Source organism: Mus caroli, unplaced genomic scaffold (assembly GCF_978045245.1).
Source record: "Mus caroli unplaced genomic scaffold, Mus_caroli_1 scaffold_22, whole genome shotgun sequence".
NCBI classification, from domain to species: domain Eukaryota; kingdom Metazoa; phylum Chordata; class Mammalia; order Rodentia; family Muridae; genus Mus; species Mus caroli.
The window spans coordinates 882,033-904,002 of NW_028227277.1; the positions used below are offsets into that span (position 1 = coordinate 882,033).

Below are 21,970 nucleotides of genomic sequence, written 5' to 3' on the forward strand. Positions count from 1 at the left end.
CAGGAGAAGATTGTCCTTGGGATTTACTCTATGCACATGAATGCAGTCATGGCCCCTGAGGGTAGAAAACATGATCTCAAAACATGTTTTCAAAAATATGTTGATGAAAACATTTCAGAGCTCAGATGTAGAGCCTGAGGCCAGAATTTTCCCTATGTATCTAGGGAGCCTGCAATAGGAGGGATGGAAAGGAACTGTGAATATAATAAGTGGATCTCCAGACAGAGGTACCTTTCAAACAGACACATAGGTGTAAATGTGTGTGTGATGTTTTTCTACATCAGAAACGGATTTCACAACAGCTCCATCTTAGATCCCAGCAGACATGAAGAAGCTCTGTGCTTTCACTATTTTATTTTTGTTTCTGAAGTTTTCTCTCATCTTGTTCTGTTTGACTGAACCAAGCTGCTTTTGGAGAATAAAGAATAGTGAAGATAATGATGGAGATTTGCAAAGGGAATGTCATTTTTACCTTTGGGAAACTGAAAAATCTTATACTAATAGTAACTTTTTAAATTTAGTTTCAAATTTTAGGTAAGTCGTTAACTTTATTTAATGTATCAATGTTACTAGTTTGAAATATTTAGCTGTATACAGAAACTGTGGGTTCTGTTCTCTTCCTCACCATGTAACTTGAAGAACCCCTGAAAACGAATTTTTATATCAATCACTATTTTAATACTTCGAAATGTGTCACAGTTTAGTAGGGTTTTACTTCAATTTTATACTCCAGTTTACAATGCTGGACAATGTGAAGGTCTGGATTCTCTCTCTTGAGTGTTTTTGGATAATATATGTTGAAAGATATCTTTTCATCTGCCTTGAATTCACAATTCCCTCCTTTGTCTAGAACTCAATATGAAGAGACTGCATCACTGCCTATATTCAATTTTCTGCCAACACCTCATTATGATCATGCATCTAAATGCCTTCGAAAAAGTGTTACCTAATTCTGGTTTCCAACAGATGAGCATGCATTGTTTCATTGAAATATTTGTGTATGGGTTGGTCTACTATATCTGGCTAAATGTATAACATTACTTATATACTTGTGAATATACATATACTTTCCTTCATAAAATAGTCTTTAAATGAGCCTCTTCCTGCAATCCTGAATTTGATACTGAATGTGGAAAAAGAATGCTAGATTATATTCAATTACCAGACTAAACTTTTTATTCAATTACACAAATGCACAAGCACAGATTTGGCTTATTATCACTATCAGATACAAGGTCAATATTTCTATTAATTACTCAGTAATTTTAAAATTATTTAGTAGTTAATATTTATTCACAATTCCTTTCCATTCATCCTATGTCATGTGCCCTTGATACATAGGGAAAATTCTGGCCTTAATCTCTACATCTGAGGTCTGTAAAGATAAATCTATGAGAATCATAGTACTTCTTGTGGAAAAGAACCTGTTGTCAATGTGGGTATTAGGTCTGAGATCCAATGAGTGAGATTTTATCATTTGTGGCTGCAGATTATGAGGGAACGAGTGTTGAAACTTTTTTTACAAAATAGAAATAGTAAGAACACACTAAAAGGTAACATTAACTTGATGTGTACAACACCCTAAAGGATAATATTCTGGTCATATGGTATAACGTGTCATTTTGTATATATATCTTGAAATGGATAAATAAGATTAAATAAAATATATCCTAAAATAATTAGTCTGGCCAGGCTTTGGTGTCTCACGCCTTTAATCCCCGCACTTGGGAGGCAGATTTAACATATCTCATATTACAAATCTTACAGTATTTGAAATTTCATATTTCAAACATCCCCCTTATCATCACTATGCCTTGTTTTAGAATTGCAGCAAGTGAATATGAGCTTCTTCTGGTAATATTTTTTGCTACCAATGAGATCAACAAGAATCCTTATCTTTTACCCAACATGACTTTGATGTTCTCCATCATTGGTGGAAATTGTCATGATTTATTGAAAAATCTGGATCAAGAATATACACAAATAAATGGACATATGAATTTTGTTAATTATTTCTGTTATCTAGATGATTCATGTATGATAGGTCTGACAGGACCATCATGGAAAACATCCTTAAAACTGGCAATGCATTCTTCAATGCCACTGGTAAGAAATTGTGACACTGAATGGGTTAAGAACATTAAATTACATTTACAGGTGCCTACAAGAAAACTTGGACAGAATGCATTTGTGGGTGTGCTGCTACACAAATACACACACATACATACACATTATATATATATGAATTAAATAATCAGTTCATAGATGTACTGTGCATACAGGTAAAATTGTGTTCTAGGAATTTTAGACTTGTCAGTGATAGTCTAGAATCTAATAGGAATAATACATTATGTGTATAGTACAATCTTACTGTTCTTATCTAGAGTTCTGGAAGGTGAGTAGCGTTACATGTATATGAGTCCAAATATCCTAATAATCATATTCCTCACTGGAAGTTTCATCCTGTCTTCTATATCCTTTAGGTTTTCTTTGGACCATTTAATCCTAACCTACGCGACCATGACCGGCTGTCCCATGTCCATCAGGTAGGCACCAAGGACACACATTTATCACTTGGCATTGTCTCCTTGATGTTTTATTTTAGATGGACTTGGATAGGACTGGTCATCTCAGATGATGATCAGGGGATTCAGTTTCTCTCAGATTTAAGAGAAGAGAGCCAACTGCATGGGATCTGTTTAGCTTTTGTTAATATGATCCCAGAAAACATGCAGATATACATGACAAGGGCTACAATATATGATAAACAAATTATGACATCTTCAGCAAAGGTTGTTATCATTTTTGGTGAAATGAACTCTACTCTAGAAGTCAGCTTTAGAAGATGGGAAGAGTTAGGTGCTCAGAGAATCTGGATCACAACCTCACAATGGGATGTCATCACACATAAAAAAGAATTCACCCTTAATCTCTTCCATGCCACTATCACTTTTGCACACCACAAAGTTGAGATTCCTAAATTTAGGAATTTTATGCAAACAATGAACACTGTTAAATACCTAAAAGATATTTCTCATACTATACTGGAATGGAATTATTTTAATTGTTCAATCTCTAAGAACAGCAGTAAAATGAATTATATTACATTCAACAACACATTGGAATGGACAGCACTGCACAGCTATGATATGGCCATGAGTGATGAAGGTTACAATCTGTATAATGCTGTTTATGCTGTGGCCCACACCTACCATGAACACATTTTTCAACAAGTAGAGTCTCAGAAAAAGGCAAAACCCAAAAGATATTTCACTGCTTGTCAGCAGGTAAAGTTTCTTACATTTCATTATGCTTATATATATCAATGTGATCTTTTAAATGGAACCAGAGAAACAACTGTACATTTGTTTGAGATTATTCTGTCAGGGCAATGATTTCTATACTGCAAATGTCCCTAATGATTCTTTTACATGGATGAATATCATGAACAAAGATAATATTTAATAGGAGGCATTACATTTATATGAATAGCAGTTAGTTTTGTGAAAAGGTGTCTCAGCATTTCACCAAATGATTTCAAAATTAAAAGAGGAACCAAGAGTTTTATCATAAAAGTCTTAAGTGATGACAAGACTGAATATTTTTCTAAAATATAGTGTCTCAAAAATTGATACATGGGCTGTGGTTAATAGTTATTCATTTAAATTAACAATTTATAAAAACATAAATGATTAAGACTTCCCATTTTCTTAAGTTTATGTTCATTTTATATGTGTACACTGTATGTTCATAAAATCCAACATTTTTATTTTCACAATTTTCAGTCATTCAGACTTCCCCTTCATTCTCACATACATGGCTACATTTTTTAAAATTATTTTTGACAAACATGTTCACACAGGCACACACACACACACACACACACACACACAAACACACCATGTTACTTGCTATCTGATAATCATTTTTTCAGGAACATTTTACCATCAAATATTAATATGAAGCATATAAATTTTCAATTATCAATTGTGTATACTGTTTTTTACTACACAGGTATATTTCAATATAGCTGTCTTTTCTGACAATCATTAAGATAACAGCGAAATTTCTCAACTTGGCATTATCTTTATTGATATGCATATGTAAGCATGAATATCTTCTAGGTGTCTTCTCTGATGAAAACCAGGGTATTTACGAACCCTGTTGGAGAACTGGTGAACATGAAGAATAGGGAAAATCAGTGTACAGAGTATGATATTTTCATCATTTGGAGTTTTCCACAAGGCCTTGGATTAAAAGTGAAAATAGGAAGCTATATACCTTGTTTTCCAAAGAGTCAACAACTTCATATATCTGATGATTTGGAATGGGCCATGGGAGGAACATCAGTGGGTATAACATAATTTTTATTTTTCAGGATATATATATTTTTAAATATAAGATTCTGTGTTTAAGACCAATTGCTACTCTTGCAAAAGATCATTCTCAGTTAAAATCTTCAAAATTTGATAACTCTTAGCTTCATGTTAATCTGGGCATAGAAGAATCAATGTCCTCTGGATTTCATGTTCAATAGCACCCATATGCCAATTCAAACACAATACAGGAATAAATTTGATAAATTTATAATATAGTATATATTTACATATAATTAATTAAAGTTTTGTAACTATATATAACCCATGGAATTTTCTGACTCCCTGTGAACTAATGTATAGATTACTTAACTATAGCATGTATTCATTAACATAAATGTTTCTCCAGATTCAAGGTTTTTTTTTTTTATTTATATATCTTTGATTTAAAAACATTATTTACATTTCAAATGTTTTCCAACATCCTGTTTTCCCATCCTTTGTGGAGGATTGCCTTATCTGGCATCAGTAGGAGGGGAGTCCTTTAGTCCTGTGAAGACTTCATGCCCCAGCACAGGGAATGCTAGGGTGGTGAGGCAGGAGTGTGTGGGTGGGGGAGCTCCCTCATAGACACATGGGAGAAAGGTGAAGGGATAGTGTGTTCAAGTTCTTTTACACTTAGGAAAACTTTGTTAAATTTATGGGAGTCTTACATAACATATTTTGGTCATAGTCATCAAACTACTCTTCTTAGATTTACCCATATCCCCCAACTTCACCTCCCTCCATACACCTCACTATTCTTTTTTACTTTTTAATTTTTGGAATTTATAAATCATGATAGAAAATCAGGTGTCACATAATTGTTCTTTTGGATTGATCAGTTTAGGAAGGAAAAAAATTTAAATTGCTACAACCTGAATGTTACATATATAATATTACAGGATATAGTAAATATTGTGTAACATTCAGTGCATTGCAGGAAAATATAAAATAATAATGTGTCTGATACCTTTAAATAATACAGAAGAATAAGTAATATCAGAAGAATATGTATAATCATATCTGTTAGTGTCCCATGTATCAATCTATGGGTCATTATTCGCTTGACAAATGTGTGATATACACACTCACTCACACGCATATTATATAATATTTATTCACTTCTTCAGGTTCCATCCTCTGTGTGTAGTGTTGCCTGTACTGCAGGATTCAGGAAAATTCATCAGAAAGAAACAGCAGACTGCTGCTTCGATTGTGTTCATTGCCCAGAAAATGAGGTTTCCAATGAAACAGGTACATGCTTGCATGCAGGAGAAAAATTGTTGAAATTGAATACCTGTTCTTTGCAAACAAGGAATACAATATGGCCTAAATGCAAACTGACGACCTAAAATCTCCATGTTTCAGAACTTAATCAGTTAAATAATACCCACTTCGTTTGGACCCAGCAAATAATTTACAATATCTTCTTCAAACAAGGCATTTTTTTCACAATATGATAGTTACTGGTTATATATTATATAGAAAATGTTAGGGGGACCTACCTGTGTAACAATTTTTAAAAGAAACATTTTAGGCATAATCTATGCACAGGTTTATTTTTCTTTGATTCATTGTACAGGTAAACTTGACTAGCTGATCAGTCCATAATCTTTCCTTTCAAACCACAGCTTATTCCCTGAGAAAGACTAGATGCTCAGGGTAATACTTGTTGCTTAATGGAATATATTTTAAGAACTTAGATGGCTTAATGGATTAATAATTTCCTGTTAAAGAGTTAGAACAAGAGTGAAGTTTTGAAGAATGCAGCAACAGATGGGATACTGCTTATCGTCAATCACTCCCTCTCTAAGGAAAGAGGGATGAATATGGACAACCATAGCCTTTATGACATGGAGCTTGGAGTGTGTATTTGTGAAGAAAGAGATTGTAAAACAATGAGAGGGACATGTATATGTATATGAGGCATATAACTTCAAGAATGAAAATATTCCTTTATGCAAATAGTACTTGCATGAGTAATTGTATGTTCTGGTTCCTAGGTATGTATACAGACGAATGGCATACCCACAAAGAAAACAAAATACATGATGCACTTCATCAAGTGGTATCAACAAAGATGTCTGCATACTACCCGTGTCTGTGAATAGTGCATTTATGTTTGGAGGAATTAAATAATCTGAAATTATTATTATTATTATTAGTCATCATATTTTGTTTTTATTTAATAATTATTTTTTTCTGTTCTACTTCATATGATGGTGTTTTGTTCAATCACAAACATAGGTTAATACAGAGCAATCTTAAGTTCGTGGTTCTACAGCAAAATGAATGGAATAGATGCTCAACAACAAAATATTTATTGATATATCCTATGAATAACACAAATATAAAATTATTACCTATGTAATTATGATATCTTATACGGGTTTATTTTCATTTGCCAGCAGATATGGAACAGTATGTGAAGTGTCCAGATGATAAATATGCCAACATAGAGCAAACCTACTGCCTCTCAAGAGATGTATCGTTTCTGGCTTATGAAGATCCACTGGGGATGGCTCTAGGCTGCATGGCACTGTCCTTCTCGGCCATCACAATTCTAGTCCTCGTCACATTTGTGAAATACAATGATACTCCCATTGTGAAGGCCAATAACCGCATTCTCAGCTACATCCTGCTCATCTCTCTAGTCTTCTGCTTTCTCTGCTCCCTGCTCTTCATTGGACATCCCAATCAGGTCACCTGTATCTTGCAGCAAACCACATTTGGAGTATTTTTCACTGTGGCTGTTTCTGCAGTGTTGGCCAAAACAATAACTGTGGTCATGGCTTTCAAACTCACTACTCCAGGAAGAAGAATGAGAGGGATGTTGATAACAGGGGCACCTAAGTTGGTCATTCCCATTTGTACCCTAATCCAACTTGTTCTCTGTGGAATCTGGTTGGTAACATCTCCTCCCTTTATTGACAGAGATATACAATCTGAACATGGGAAGATGGTCATTCTTTGCAATAAAGGTTCTGTCATTGCCTTCCACATTGTCCTGGGATACTTGGGCTCCTTGGCTCTGGTGAGCTTCACTTTGGCTTTCTTGGCTAGGAACCTTCCTGACACATTCAATGAAGCCAAGTTCCTAACTTTCAGCATGCTGGTGTTCTGCAGTGTCTGGATCACCTTCCTCCCTGTCTACCACAGCACCAGGGGGAGGCTCATGGTGATTGTGGAGGTTTTCTCCATCTTGGCTTCTAGTGCAGGATTGCTAATGTGTATCTTTGTCCCAAAGTGTTATGTTATTTTAGTTAGACCAGATTCAAATTTTATACAGAAGTACAAAGATAAATTTCGTTATTAAAATATTCATAATATGAAAATGTTAGATGATACTCAACATATTTTTTCTTTGTCTTAACAAAAGTAGTACTTAATCTTATAAAAATTTAAATAATATACACATTTGAACTTACAAACATGGTCTCATTCATATGGACACAATTTTGAAGATACTGAGAACCAGGAATCTCAATTGTGGAAATGCTACCATCATCCTGACCTGCAGTTTTGTATGTAAACCATGAACTTAATTAATGATTAATATTAGGTGACCATACTGACTGTGAACACTACCATCTCTAGGCAAGATGTTTTTGGAGTTATAAGATAAAGGTCTGAAGACAACATGGTTGTAACGCCAGTAATCGACATTTTCCCTCATGCTTTCACGGAGTTCCAGCATCCAATTTCAGGCCTTGGCTTCATTCAATATACTGTGACCAAGGTGCATAAGTAAATAAACACTTTCCTCACAAGCTTCTTTTGATTGCTATGTGTTTTTTTTTTTTCAGCAACGGAATATAAAATATCAACAAAATGGTAAATTGTTTCTGTTGAGATTTAGAATATCATCGATTCCTGATGCAATAGAAGGCACTCATTTGAAAAGAGAAACAAGCGTGAATATTAGCAGTATGAAGTACAGTGACAGCACAGAAGAACTGTACTTTGGAATAGCTTTAAAATGTACTGGGCAGATGTTAAGAATGTCAGATAACATTACAAAAAAGAAATATTTTATTAAAGGGACTATGCATATCAAATTGTGCCTACAATATAAGGCTCTTTACATTTATGTGAAAAGACACAATGAGGAGCAATGGAGAGACCTGGGAAGGAAAGTGGTATTGGCTGAGGGAAAAGGACTGAAACCCTGAGGGCCAGCAGAAAGAATGTAAACAAGCAACATCAGGAGAGAGGAGTTTTGGGGAAACCCAGGGTGCACCAGAGACCTGGAAGGTGAGAGAATCCCAGGACTCAAAGGAAGGGACCTTATATGAAATACCTGACAGTAAGGAGAGGGACTTTTGAACCCACCATCAGCAGGAATATCAAGTATGTGATGGGGTTGCCACCCCACAGACACAATTCTGACCCATATTGTTTCTGTCTTAAAGAAGTATAGGGATAGAAATGGAGATGAGCCTGAGAAAAGGAAGGTCCAGTGGCAGGCCAAAGTGGGGTCCAGCTCAGTGGGAGGGCCCAAGGCCTGACACTATTACTGAGGTTATAGAACACTTACAAAAAGGGGCCTATCATGACTGCCCTCCAAAAGACCCAGCAACAGCTGACAAAGTCAGGTGCAAATATTTGCACCCAACCAATGGACAGAAACAGCTGACACCTGTTGTTGAATGAGGGAAGCTGAATGAAGCTGCTAAGAAGAGCCATCCTGTGTGAGGACCAACAGTCTCAGGTAATCTGCACCCCTGAGTCTCTCAAACACTGCACCTCTTAACCGGCAGTTTACACCCACTGATATGAGACCCCTAACACACATCCAGTAGAAGACTTCCAGGTCTGTGTTCATTCAGAGATAATGCACCTAATCCTCAAGGGACTGGAGGGCCCAGGGCATATAGAGGTCAGGTGAAGTGGGTGTGGAGGTAGCCACATGGAGACGGGGTGAAGGCATGGAATATGGAGCAGTAAGAGGGTGGATGGGGCTGTGGTGAATGTAGTGTAAAATATAAATGAAAAATAAAATTAAATTTAAAAAGAAATGTAAAGAAATAATATACCCAATGATAAATAAATAAACAAAGGAAGAAAGGAGAGACAGGGAGAGGGAGAAGGAAAGGGAGAGGGGGAGGGGCAGGCAGAGGGGAGACAGAGACAGAGAGAGAGAGAGAGAGAGAGAGAGAGAGAGAGAGAGAGAGAGAGAGAGAGAGAGAGAGAGAGAGAGAGGACATCCTGAGCTTTGCAATAAAATGGATGGAACTAGAAAATATTATCCTGAGTGAGGTAACTCAGACCCAGAAGGACATGCATGGCATGAACTCAGTAATAAGTTGATGTTAGCCAAAAAAGTACACAGCACCCATGATACAGTCCATAAAACTCAAAAAGTTTAACAAGATGAGGTCCCAAGTTAGAATGCCTCCATTCAACTTGGGAAGAAGAAGAAAGAAATCACATGGGAGGGAGGCAGGGATGGAAGGAACTGGTTGGGAAATGGGACAGGGAGATAGAGAGGAGAACATGATAAGGTATTGGGTGGAGGGAAAGGACTGAAGCCCTGAGGGCCAGCAGAAAAAATGGAAACAGGCAACTTTGAGAGGTAGGAGTGTGGGAGACCCTGCAAATTGTTCCTGAGAGCAGGGAGATGAGAGACTCTCATGACTCAAGGGAGTGACAAGGAAATGCTGTGCAGTACGTAGAGGGACCTTGTAGAGCCCACTTCCTGGAGAAAGATAGGGCATCAATTGTTCGATGGGGTTTCCATTCTACAGTCAAAACTCTAACCCATAATTGTTCCTGTCAAAAAGAACTGCAGTGAAAAAAATGGAGAGGAGATTGAGGAAAAGGAGGTCCCACCACAGGCTCAAAGTGGTGTCCAACTCAAGGGGAGACCCAAAGGCCTGACCCTATTACAGAAGCCATGGTGTTCTCTCATCACTGCCCTCCTAAAGACCCAACATGCAGCTGAAAGAGTTAGATGCAGATATTTACACCCAACCAATGGAAAGAAGCTACTGACCCCCTTGGTTGCATTATGAAAAAACTGGAGGAATTTGAGCAGGAGGGCAACCCTGTATGAGTACCAGCAAGTAGTCTCAATTAACCTGGACCCTGAGATCTTTTAGACATTGGACCACAAACCATGCAGCATAAATCAGCGGATATGAGACTACCAACACATATACAGTAGAGGAGTGTGGGGTCTGTGTTCAGTTAGAGAACATGTACCAAAACCCTCCAGAGACTTGAGGCCCAGAGAACGAGGAGGACTAGTGGGGTCCAGTGTGGGGAGAAAACCTCAGAGATAGGGGGAGGACATATGGGATATGAACAGTGATAGGGTAGACCACCAGGGTGATAACGACTGTAGTATAAGAAAGATTATATAAAAATATTGAAAATATGTATAAATTGCCTGATATGATAACTAGATATAGAACTCCAGTCCTCAACCAAAAGAAAATACAGCCATTTTCATTGATTTCTTTGCTTGTTCCTTCATTTATTTATTCATTTACAAATTCACTTTATATCTCTTGTGTAGTGGCAGTTCCTTTTCTCCACCTACTTTCCCTTCAATCAGCCCCACCCCTCATTTACCCACGTCTTCTCCTCTGAGAAGAGGGATTCCTGTTTTGGGTATGAACTTACCCTGGCCCATTAAGTAACTGCAGTACTAGAATCATTCTCTTCACCATCTTCAAGTGAGTCTGGACAACACAGTCCTGTCAGGGTGAGCAGGATCCAGAGACAGGCATCAGAGACAGGGACAATGCCCAAACCAGTTGTTGTGTGACACACAAAGACAAAGCTGTACATGGTTTAAACGTGTTTGGAGGCCTATATCAAGCCCATGTTAGCATTTTGGTGGTTTGTTGTTGAATCACAGTGAGTCCTCAAAGGACCAGGTTGGTTGTTTCTATTGGTCTTCTTGAGTCTCTATCTTCTTTGGGTCCAGGGATCCTTCCCCCAGAAGAGACGTTCTGCATCCGGCCTAATGTTAAACTGAGTGTCTCTGCACTTGTTTCCATTGTTGGATGGAGCCTCTCAAGCACAGATATGCTAGGCTTCTGTCTGCAAGTATAACATGGTGTCATTAATAGTGCCAGGGATTGGATTTTGTTCATGAGATGGATCATCAGTTGTGCCAGTCGTTGTTTGGCCATTCTATCAGTTTCTGTTTCATTTCTTCACTGAATGTCTTGTAGACAGGACACATTTTGGGTTCTGTGCATGTTTTGGTGACTTCATTCATCCACTGGGAGTCCTGCCAGGTTATATGAGGTGACCTCATTGGTTTCCATATCTCCCAATACTAAGAGTCTTAGAGATTCACAGCAGATAACTTCAAGCATGGCCCCAGGCACATCTTAAAGATGCCACCATACCACACTCCAATTATTTCCTTTCTGTTAACACTGCTCTCCCTCCATATGATGTCCCTACCACAGCCAGTCTCATACATTGCCCTCCCAATATATACCATCAAAACAATTTTATTTTGCCTTCTGAGTGAGATTCAAACACCTTCCCTTGGGCCCTCCTTTTTATTTGGCTTCTTTGGTTTGTGGACTACTTTATATTTACACTTTATGTTGTGAAAAAGATGCACTAATAAGTGAATACATACAATGCATCACTTTTTCAGTCTAGGTTACATCACACAGTATACTATTCATCAGTTTTCTCAATTTTCTTGCAAAATTAATCATGTCTTGTATTTAGTAGCTCAATAGTATTTCATTGTATAAAAGAGAAGCATCTAATTCACCCATTCTTCAGGCGAAGGACATGAGTGTTGTGTCAACTCTCCAGTTATTAAGAACAAAGCTGCTAGGAATATAGTTGAACAAGTGTCCTTGTGGGGTGGCAGAGCAAATTTTGGTTAAATACTCAGGTGTGGCAAAACTGATTAATAAGATAGAGATAATGACAATTGTGTGAGGAACCACAATATGCCATTCTGAAATAAATGTAGAAGTTTGTATTCCCATGTGTACTGGATAGTTTTGGGTCAACTTGACACAGCTGGAATTATCACAGAGAAAGGAGCTTCGGTTGAGGAAATGCCTCCATGAGATACAACTGTAAGGCATTTTCTCAATTAGTGATCAAGGGGGAAAGACCCCCTGTGGGTAGGACCATCCCTGGGCTGGTAGTCTTGGGTTCTATAAGAGAGCAGGTTGAGCAAGCCAGAGGAGGCAAGCCAGTAAAGAACATCCCACCATGGCCTCTGCATCAGCTCCTGCTTTCTGACCTGCTTGAGTTCCAGTCCTGACTTCCTTTGGTGATAAACAGCAGTTATGGAAGTGTTAGCCGAATAAACCCTTTCCTCCCCAGCTTGCTTATTGGTCATGATGTTTGTCCAGGAATAGAAAACCAGACTAAGACAAATTGGGGTATTCCTGTGACAACCTGACCATGTTTGGGGGAGGACTGTGGAAGGACTATGGAACGTTGGGCTAGAATATCCATTCATTGTTAAGAGCTCTGTCAGATGTTTTGTAGGAGCTTGGAAGATAGTGTTGAGAACAGTTCAGAAGATGGAGGCCTCGATTGTGAAATTTCAGAGGGAAAATTAAAGACACTTTTCAGGGCCATTACTGTTTTGATTGTGAAGATTCTGTAGTTCTGGTTAGCTGGGGCTGAAGAATCAGCTGTGATTAACAAGATACCAGAACTACTAAAGCAAAAACTTTGCATTACTGGGACTATTGATGCTGGTTAGCTGGAGCTAAGAAATTAGCCGTGATTAAAAAGAGACCAGCATCATTGAGGTGACATCTTCTGGGAAGTGTTTTCTGAAAGCACAAAGAGGCTGTGTTCCAGAGATAGGCAAGGTTGTACTCCTTCTGCAGTGGGACTTGGTAATGTGTAAGGGTCACCCAGGTGGTACTGGTTTTGAAGGCATGAAGGGGTCATGCAGAGCAGCTGAGGCTCGGCACTGTGAGAGGGCATGGAAGGTCATTGGTGAAGGTGCAGCCTGAGTTGCAATTGTAGGTCCAGGACTGAAGGGGGTCACGCTGGGTTTTGGAGATGCCAGTACCATGAGATGACCACCAAGAGTAGCAGCAGCAGTGGAGTACAGGCATTTGGAGCCTAGAGGACGACACGTGTGCTACAAAGGGCCTGGCTGGAGAAGTGACCCAAGCCCTTGGAGGAGCCCAGAAGATCGTGAGTTGGATCCCATACATTGGACGGTTGGAGATTGATTTTTGCTTTTGATTGTGACTGTGCCCTGATATTTTCCCTCTTGAAGGAAGAAACTGTTTTAGTGGAGCCCACAGTTAAGAGACTTTTAATTGTAAAAAGACATTGAATTTTAAAAATGATGGATATTTTAAAGAGATTGAAATTTTAAGAATATGTAAAGACTGTGGGAGTTTTAAGTTATTTAGATCTTGGGGATGAGTAAGAATGTAAGCGTTGAGGATTACTAGTGATGTGTTTGTGTGTCAAGTTGACAAGGTGTCAATTGTACTGGCTGGTTTTGTGTCAACTTGACACAGCTAGAGTTATCACAGAGAAAGGAGCTTCAGTTGAGAAAATGCCTCCATGAGATCCAGCTGTAAGGTATTTTCTCAATTAGTGATCAAGGGGGGGGGGAGCCCATTGTGGGTGGGACCATCTCTGGATGGTAATCTTGGTTCTAGAAGAGAGCAGGCTGAGCAAGCCAGGGGAGGCAAGCCAGTAGAGAACAGCCCTCCATGGCCTCTGCACCAGCTCCTGCTTTCTGACCTGCTTGAGTTCCAGTTCCTGACTTAATTTGGTGATGAACAGCAGTTATGGAAGTGTAAGCCGAATAAACCCTTTCCTCCCCACCTTGCTTTTTAGTCATGATGTTTATGCAGGAATAGAAACCTTGACAAAGACATTCGCCAAAGGAAGTCAGGACAGGAAATCAAGCAGGTCAGGAAGCAGGAGCTGATGCAGAGGCCACAGACAGAGGGAAGTTACTTACTGTATTTCTCAGATTGCTTTCTTGTAGAACCCAAGACTACCAGCCCAGGGATGGCACCATCCACAATGGGCACTCCCCACCTGATCACTAATTGAGAAAATGCCTTGCAGCTGGATCTCATGGAGGCCCTTCCCCAACTGAAGCCCCTTTCTCTGTGATAACTCCAGCCTGTGTCAAGTTGACACACAAAACCAGCCAGTACAGTATTTGTTATGAGCAGCCTCTCTCGGGACACGTTGAATTGCCTTTTAGAGACCCTGAGAGTTCATCAAAGCCAGCTCAGACTTCTGGACTCCAGCACTAGGAGAAGATGAATGGGTGTGGCTTTAAGGCAAGAGATTTGTGATTTCTTGCACAGGAGTTTGGCTCCCTTTCTCATCCACATAGTTACCACGGAGCTTATGGACACTGGCCTTCAGAGCAAGTACCTCAATATCAAAGTGGTACCTAGCATCTTCTGGGAGGTTGAGCAATAGCACGTGCTGGATACTCAGCAGATGGGATTGTATGGCTTAGAGGAAGCAACTCACTGTTCTCTCACCTTCGCCCCCAATTTGAACAGGAACTGACTCTGAGTTAAGATGATGAGACCTGCAGAAGAGTTCCTCAGAGAATGTGTGTGTATGTGTGTGTGTGGAAGGCTTTTATGCACATGATGTCAAGCACAGGTGGGAATCGACATGGTTAAACAAATGCTTCAGTTCCTCACTGTCCACTAAGAGTCCAATTCTCTCTTTCTGTACCCTACTGCCTTCAACTCCAGGGAGGAACTGACAGCCCTATCATTCACTGAGAGAAGAAAGCCAACTTAACTGTACGTCTAAGTTCCGGAGAATGGCATTAAATGGTGGTTGAAAGCTCAACTTGATCATTGAGTAGCCTGCTAACTTTTGACAAGTCAGGCAACTTCCTCGTGCCGTTGGCAACATCTCTGTGCCCCCAGCCACGCATGGAAATTAGTGGCTGAACACACACTTACCCAGAGAGTGTTCATAGAAAGCTGAGATGGAGTCAAAAATGACCATCTCCTCCAGTAGTTTCCTGGCTGGTCTCCTGCCCAAAGACTCAAACCCATCCACACTTGTCCTTCCAACACCAACTTTCATACTTCTAAAACCTGCATCTTTTCTCTTTTTCCCTTGTCCACACCCTCCACGTCTTTGGCACCTCCCATCGAAGTGTATCAAAAAGAAATTTAACATGGATTCCAGTGCCCTCCAGAATTTCCTTCTTGGAAAGGGGGACAAAATATTCACAGGAGCAAATATGGAGGCAAAGTGTGGAGCAGAGAGTGATGGAAAGGCCATCCAGAGACTGACCCACCTGGGGAGCCATCCCATATATAGTCACCCAGACACTACTGCAGATGCCAAGAAGGGCTTGCTGACAGGAAGGAACCTGATATAGCTGTCTCCTGAGAGGCTTTGCCAGAGCCTGACAAATACAGAGGCAGATGCTCACAGCCGACCAGGGCGCCCAATGGAGGTGTTAGATGAAGGACTGAAGGATCTGAAGGTGTTTACAATTCCATAGGAAGAAGAACAATATCAACCAACCAGTGTTCTTAGGGTCTAAATCACCAACCAAGGAGTACATGTGGAGAGACCCATGTCTCCAGCCTTATATATAACAGAGGATGGCCTTGTTGGGCATCAATGGGAGAAGAGTCCCTTGGTCCTGTGAAGGCTCAGTGCCCCCTTGTAGGGGAATAGGAGAGCTGGGAGGTGGGAGTGGGTGGGTGAGTGGAGGAACACCCTCATAGAAGCAGCGGGAGGGAGGATGGGATAAAGGGCTTCTGATGGGGGGAATCTGAAAGGGGATAACATTTGAAATGTAAATAAATGAAATATCCAATTAAAAAAGGATTAAAAAGAGAAGTACAATACTTCCTTGAGTTAGATTGAATTAGCCACCACGTCTTGCCCCTCCCTTTCTCGAGGGTATGGCCTGTTGAGGGCGTGGCAAAAGATTCTGGGAGAGCTCTGCAGGAAGGGGGAGGGGCTTCCAGGGCTTTATTTAAAGCCAGTCATCTCTCTTATCAGTACCATTTGCCAGTGAGCTCCACCCAAGGACAGAGCCAGAGACATGGCCCTGGGAGCAGACCTGAGTGAAATGCTAGTCGAGAAGCCTGAACATATGAATTTAGAGGTGTCCATCCTGGCTCCTTCCAAGAGAAAGCAGCCCCTAGACAAGAAGGCAGGAGACAAACAGCCCTCTGAGAGTCGGGGTAACAATGGCAGGAGTTCCAAGTCCTCTCCCATGGGCAAAGAGAACATCTGGCCAAGTCGAGAGGCTAAGGTCCCCAGCCAGAAGCGATCTGGGCAAAGCTGGGCTGTCTCCTCCTGCGGACCCCACAAGAGAAGCAGCAAGCTGGAGGAGAAGAGGAAGAACAGACCGTCTCGTTCCATAAAGAGAGGAAGGGACAAGCCGGGGTCCACCCACAAAAGAGATTCCTCGCACACAAAACTGCATGTAAAGGACCGAAGGTCCCTGCCAAGATCTTCTGTGAGGACTCTGAAGCGCAGTCGCTCTGGAGACAGGCAAGGTGCCCCGTAAAACTCTGCCAAGAGGCGCAGACAGACTTCTCCTCCAGAAGAAGCCAGCTCATTACCAACATTCTCGCTGCTCATGTCCAGAGTCTTCACCAATGTGGATGCCTTGCAGGTGACCCTGGACGATCTGCAAGCCCCCGGAGGTGCCTTCCTGCGTGTGCCCTCAAGCAGCACGGAGCCCAGTGTCTCGCAGCGGGCCTGGCTCACTTGGCAACTGTCCCATGCAGGAGCTGCACTGCACTGGGCGCTTCACACAGTTAATTCCATCTTGACTGCGCAGGCCAGCCTGCCCAGATACACCTGGCCCCAAGGCTATTCCTTCACTTCTGACCCTAGACCCGTGCCCACCTCCAAGATCCAGGCCAGCCAGCTGGCTCAGAGACCAGGCGACTTGGCATTTCCCAACCCTTCCGTGGATGCGAGAAGCATCCTGGGCTGAGCACAGCAGGCCAGAGAGGACAGAAGGCAGGCTTTGAGACCAGTGAGCAACAAACTATCTACAGACTCCAGAGGAACTCAACTTCAGAGCCCAGCGTCTCTCCAGTCAACGACACAGGAAGTGACTGTGAAGAAAACCTGGGAAGCCTCACTCGGGAACTTGGACTGTTGAAACCTTTCATAGATGTGGACCCTTCTACCTTGCCCTTTAGGAGAAGTGTTCCATTTGAGAAACGACCGACTCTTAGAATTCAATCAGCCAGAGGAACTTGGATATCATATAGACACCCTCCTCCCCTTTTGGACAGGGTCCCTTATGCCAACTGAGGGTTAAACTGCCCATGTATGGCACAGGCCACCACAACACATTGACTTGGAGTTCCCGGGGTCAAACTTCTGCCCTTGTGCATGCTAGCAGTGCAGATCCCTAGCCGAACAACCCTTTCTGGGCACGGGAAAGCCTGTGCTCCGTTCCTTCAGTTTGAACTGCATTCTTTCTTTCTGCAGAGCACTCAAGCACTGCCTAGAACTCAGACTTTACTTCAGGTTAGCAAGCTGGACTAGGAACGCTCCGAACACAGCTCACCGTTCAGTAGACTTACTCTCTGACACAGCCAATCCATTTAGTACTCTAAATCTATGACCTGATTTTTATCCACTTCATTTCCGACATGGTCACATCCTGACTTGTAATGCTTCATCGTGGTTTTCACTATTTTAATAAAGTTTTATTTTTTTCTACAAAAAAAATTAAGTCATTCCTTCTGTCTGAGACATCAGCTGCTCATTCTTTAGGGCTTACTCTCCTCGTATCTCTCAGCTGCAGTATCGTAGAAATAGCACTTAGTTTAGTGGAGAAGGTTAAAATTCCAGTGAGACCTTGAACAAGTTGATTTGCTTCCGGAATTTTATGTACCCAACTTGTAAAATAGAAAGGACAATATTTACCTCATATAAATGTGAATGAAAACCTGAGACTTAATGGACGGTTCTTGTTCCTCTTTAAAGATTATAGCTATAATACAGATTTCTATACTGGACCAGGTACCCAATGAACTGATGGGAAGGAAGAGCAGGGCTCCCACAGACATCTCACAATGAGGTTTCAGTCCCCATGTGAATGTCTCAGAAGAACGATGATTTAGGAAAAGGAGATCAAGAATGGTATCCAGGGAAATGGCTGGGCTGGTGGTGAAAACACTCACTATACAAGCTTGAGGGCCTAAATTCAATTCTCAGAATCCATGTATAAAAGCCAGTACAGTGATGTTCACCAGTAATCCCAGCACTCCTACCATGGCATGGGTAGTAGAGAAAAAATTAACTGGAACCTTGATTATTATTTATTTAGTATGCCTAAAACATACTAACTAGATAATAGGAGAAACAAGAGAGACCTTGATTCAACAAGGTCAAAGTGACAATCAATTCGCAAAAATTGTCCCTTGACCTCACATGCACACTGTGGCACATGTGCATATGCACACACGCCCACACACACACAATAACAACAACAACAACAACAAAGCTATGTACCCCCTCCTAATTGTAGTTAAAAAGGGAGGGACAAGCAATGACTAATGTGAAAATGGTATAGTCTATTATTAGATAGATAGATGTATATATATATATATATATATTCTTAGTATATACTAATTTAAAAGCTGTAAAAAACTTTAAAGAAGCTATATGTCATTTACCAGGCTTCTGCTGAGCAAGCATTTTATAAATAAATGCAGTTAAGGAGTTGAGCATGGCCCCTAGACAATATTTTGAGGAACAAATGGAGGCATAAAAAAAAGATCATTTCATACATGGAAGAGCTAGACACTCAATTTGGGTATTCCTACTTTCAAAACACTGGCTTAGGCAAACCAAACATGTTCAAGAGCATCATGTGCAAGTGTCAGGGTCAAGATAGTCAGCTAGTAGGAGAAAAAATGATCGCTTTTGGATTAAATAGTGAGATTTAGTTGCATCAGATACACGCAACAGCAAAATGTTCTTCTCAAATCACCATAGCTAAAGTGTCAGATGTTGGTATCAAGACAAGGGGTATAGATTATTCTTAAAACATGTATTGCTATATATAATCTACAGTTATGATAGGAGACAGTACTTGTCTTAGTCAGGCTTTCTATTCCTGGACAACATGTCACAACCAAGAAGCAAGTTGTAGAGGAAAGGGTTTATTCAGCTTACTTCCACATTGCTGTTCATCACTGTACTGGCTAGTTTTGTGTCAACTTGACACAGCTGGAGTTATCACAGAGAAAGGAGCTTCAGTTGAGGAAATGCCTCCATGAGATTCAACTGTAAGGCATTTTCTCAATTAGTGATCAAGGGGGAAAGACCCCTGTGGGTGGGACCATCCCTGGGCTGGTAGTCTTGGGTTCTATAAGTGAGCAGGTTGAGCAAGCCAGAGGAGGCAAGCCAGTAAAGAACATCCCACCATGGCCTCTGCATCAGCTCCTGCTTTCTGACCTGCTTGAGTTCCAGTCCTGACTTCCTTTGGTGATAAACAGCAGTATGAAAGTGTAAGCTGAATAAACCCTTTCCTCCCCAGCTTGCTTATTGGTCATGATGTTTGTCCAGGAATAGAAACCCAGACTAAGACAAATTGGGGTATTCCTGTGACAACATGACCATTTTGGGGGGAGGACTGTGGAAGGACTTTGGAACGTTGGGCTAGAATATCCATTCATTGTTAAGAGCTCTGTCAGATGTTGTGTAGGAGCTTGGAAGATAATGATGAGAACAGTGCAGAAGATGGAGGCCTGGATTAAGAAATTTCAGAGGGAAAATTAAAGACTCTTTTCAGGGCCATTGCTGTTTTGATTGTGAAGATTCTGTAGTTCTGGTTAGCTGGGGCTGAAGAATCAGCTGTGATTAATAAGATACCAGAACTACTAAAGCAAATACTTTGCAGTACTGGGACTATTGATGCTGGTTAGCTGGAGCTAAGAAATTAGCCGTGATTAAAAAGAGACCAGCATCATTGAGGTGACATCTTCTGGGAAGTGTTTTCTGAAAGCACAAAGAGGCTGTGTTCCAGAGATAGCCAAGGTTGTACTCCTGCTGCAGCGGGTCTTGGTAATGTGTAAGGGTCACCCAGGTGGTACTGGTTTTGAAGGCATGAAGCGGTTATGCCGAGCAGCTGAGGCTCGGCACTGTGAGAGGGCATGGAAGGTCATTGGTGAAGGTGCAGCCTGAGTTGCAATTGTAGGCCCAGGACTGAAGGGGGTCACGCTGGGTTTTGGAGATGCCAGTACCATGAGATGACCACCAAGAGCAGCAGCAGCAGTGGAGTACAGGCATCTGGAGCCTAGAGGACGACACGTGTGCTACAAAGGGCCTGGCTGGAGAAGTGACGCAAGCCCTTGGAGGAGCCCAGAAGATCGTGAGTTGGATCCCATACATTGGACGGTTGGAGAATGATTTTTGCTTTTGATTGTGACTGTGCCCTGATATTTTCCCTCTTGAAGGAAGAAACTGTTTTAGTGGAGCCCACAGTTAAGAGACTTTTAATTGTAAAAAGACTTTGAATTTTAAAAAAGATGGATATTTTAAAGAGATTGAAATTTTAAAAATATGTAAAGACTGTGGGACTTTTAAGTTATTTAGATCTTGGGGATGAGTAAGAATGTAAGCGTTGAGGATTACTAGTGATGTGTTTGTGTGTCAAGTTGACAAGGGGTCAATTGTACTGGCTGGTTTTGTGTCAACTTGACACAGCTAGAGTTATCACAGAGAAAGGAGCTTCAGTTGAGGAAATGCCTCCACGAGATCCAGCTGTAAGGCATTTTCTCAATTAGTGATCAAGGGGGGGAAGCCCATTGTGGGTGGGACCATCTCTGGGCTGGTAATCTTGGTTCTATAAGAGAGCAGGCTGAACAAGCCAGGGGAAGCAAGCCAGTAGAGTACAGCCCTCCATGGCCTCTGCACCAGCTCCTGCTTTCTGACCTGCTTGAGTTTCAGTTCCTGACTTAATTTGGTGATGAACAGCAGTTATGGAAGTGTAAGCCAAATAAACCCTTTCCTCCCCAACTTGCTTTTTGGTCATGATGTTTATGCAGGAATAGAAACCTTGACAAAGTCAATCGCCAAAGGAAGTCAGGACAGGAAATCAAGCAGGTCAGGAAGCAGGAGCTAATGCAGAGGCCACAGACAGAGGGAAGTTACTTACTGTATTACTCAGATTGCTTTCTTGTAGAACCCAAGACTAACAGCCCAGGGAACGTACCACCCACAATGGGCCCTCTCCACCTGATCACTAATTGAGAAAATGCCTTGCAACTGGATCTCATGGAGGCCCTTCCCCAACTGAAGCCCCTTTGTCTGTGATAACTCCAGCCTGTGTCAAGTTGACACACAAAACCAGCCAGTACAGTATTTGTTATGAGCAGCCTCTCTCGGGACACGTTGAATTGCCTTTTAGAGACCCTGAGAGTTCATCAAAGCCAGCTCAGACTTCTGGACTCCAGCACTAGGAGAAGATGAATGGGTGTGGCTTTAAGGCAAGAGATTTGTGATTTCTTGCACAGGAGTTTGTCTCCCTTTCTCATCCACATAGTTACCACGGAGCTTATGGACACTGGCCTTCAGAGCAAGTACCTCAACATCAAAGTGGTACCTAGCATCTTCTGGGAGGTTGAGCAATAGCACGTGCTGGATACTCAGCAGAT

The 21,970-nt window shown here is 41.2% G+C and overlaps 1 protein-coding gene and 1 pseudogene across 1 annotated transcript; both read left to right on the forward strand.

Annotated features, from left to right (window-relative positions):
• The first annotated feature begins 209 nt into the window (after positions 1 to 209).
• LOC146999996 (vomeronasal type-2 receptor 116-like) lies at positions 210 to 9,179 on the forward strand. The gene is made up of 6 exons (XM_085834300.1): positions 210 to 534; positions 1,824 to 2,106; positions 2,484 to 3,287; positions 4,125 to 4,349; positions 5,489 to 5,612; positions 6,767 to 9,179. Exons 1-6 carry the CDS (start codon positions 326 to 328, stop codon positions 7,672 to 7,674), a joined length of 2,553 nt encoding a protein of 850 aa, XP_085690426.1. The 5' UTR covers positions 210 to 325; the 3' UTR covers positions 7,675 to 9,179.
• Positions 9,180 to 16,380: 7,201 nt separating this feature from the next.
• LOC146999997 (uncharacterized) lies at positions 16,381 to 17,286 on the forward strand (annotated as a pseudogene).
• Positions 17,287 to 21,970: the final 4,684 nt, after the last annotated feature.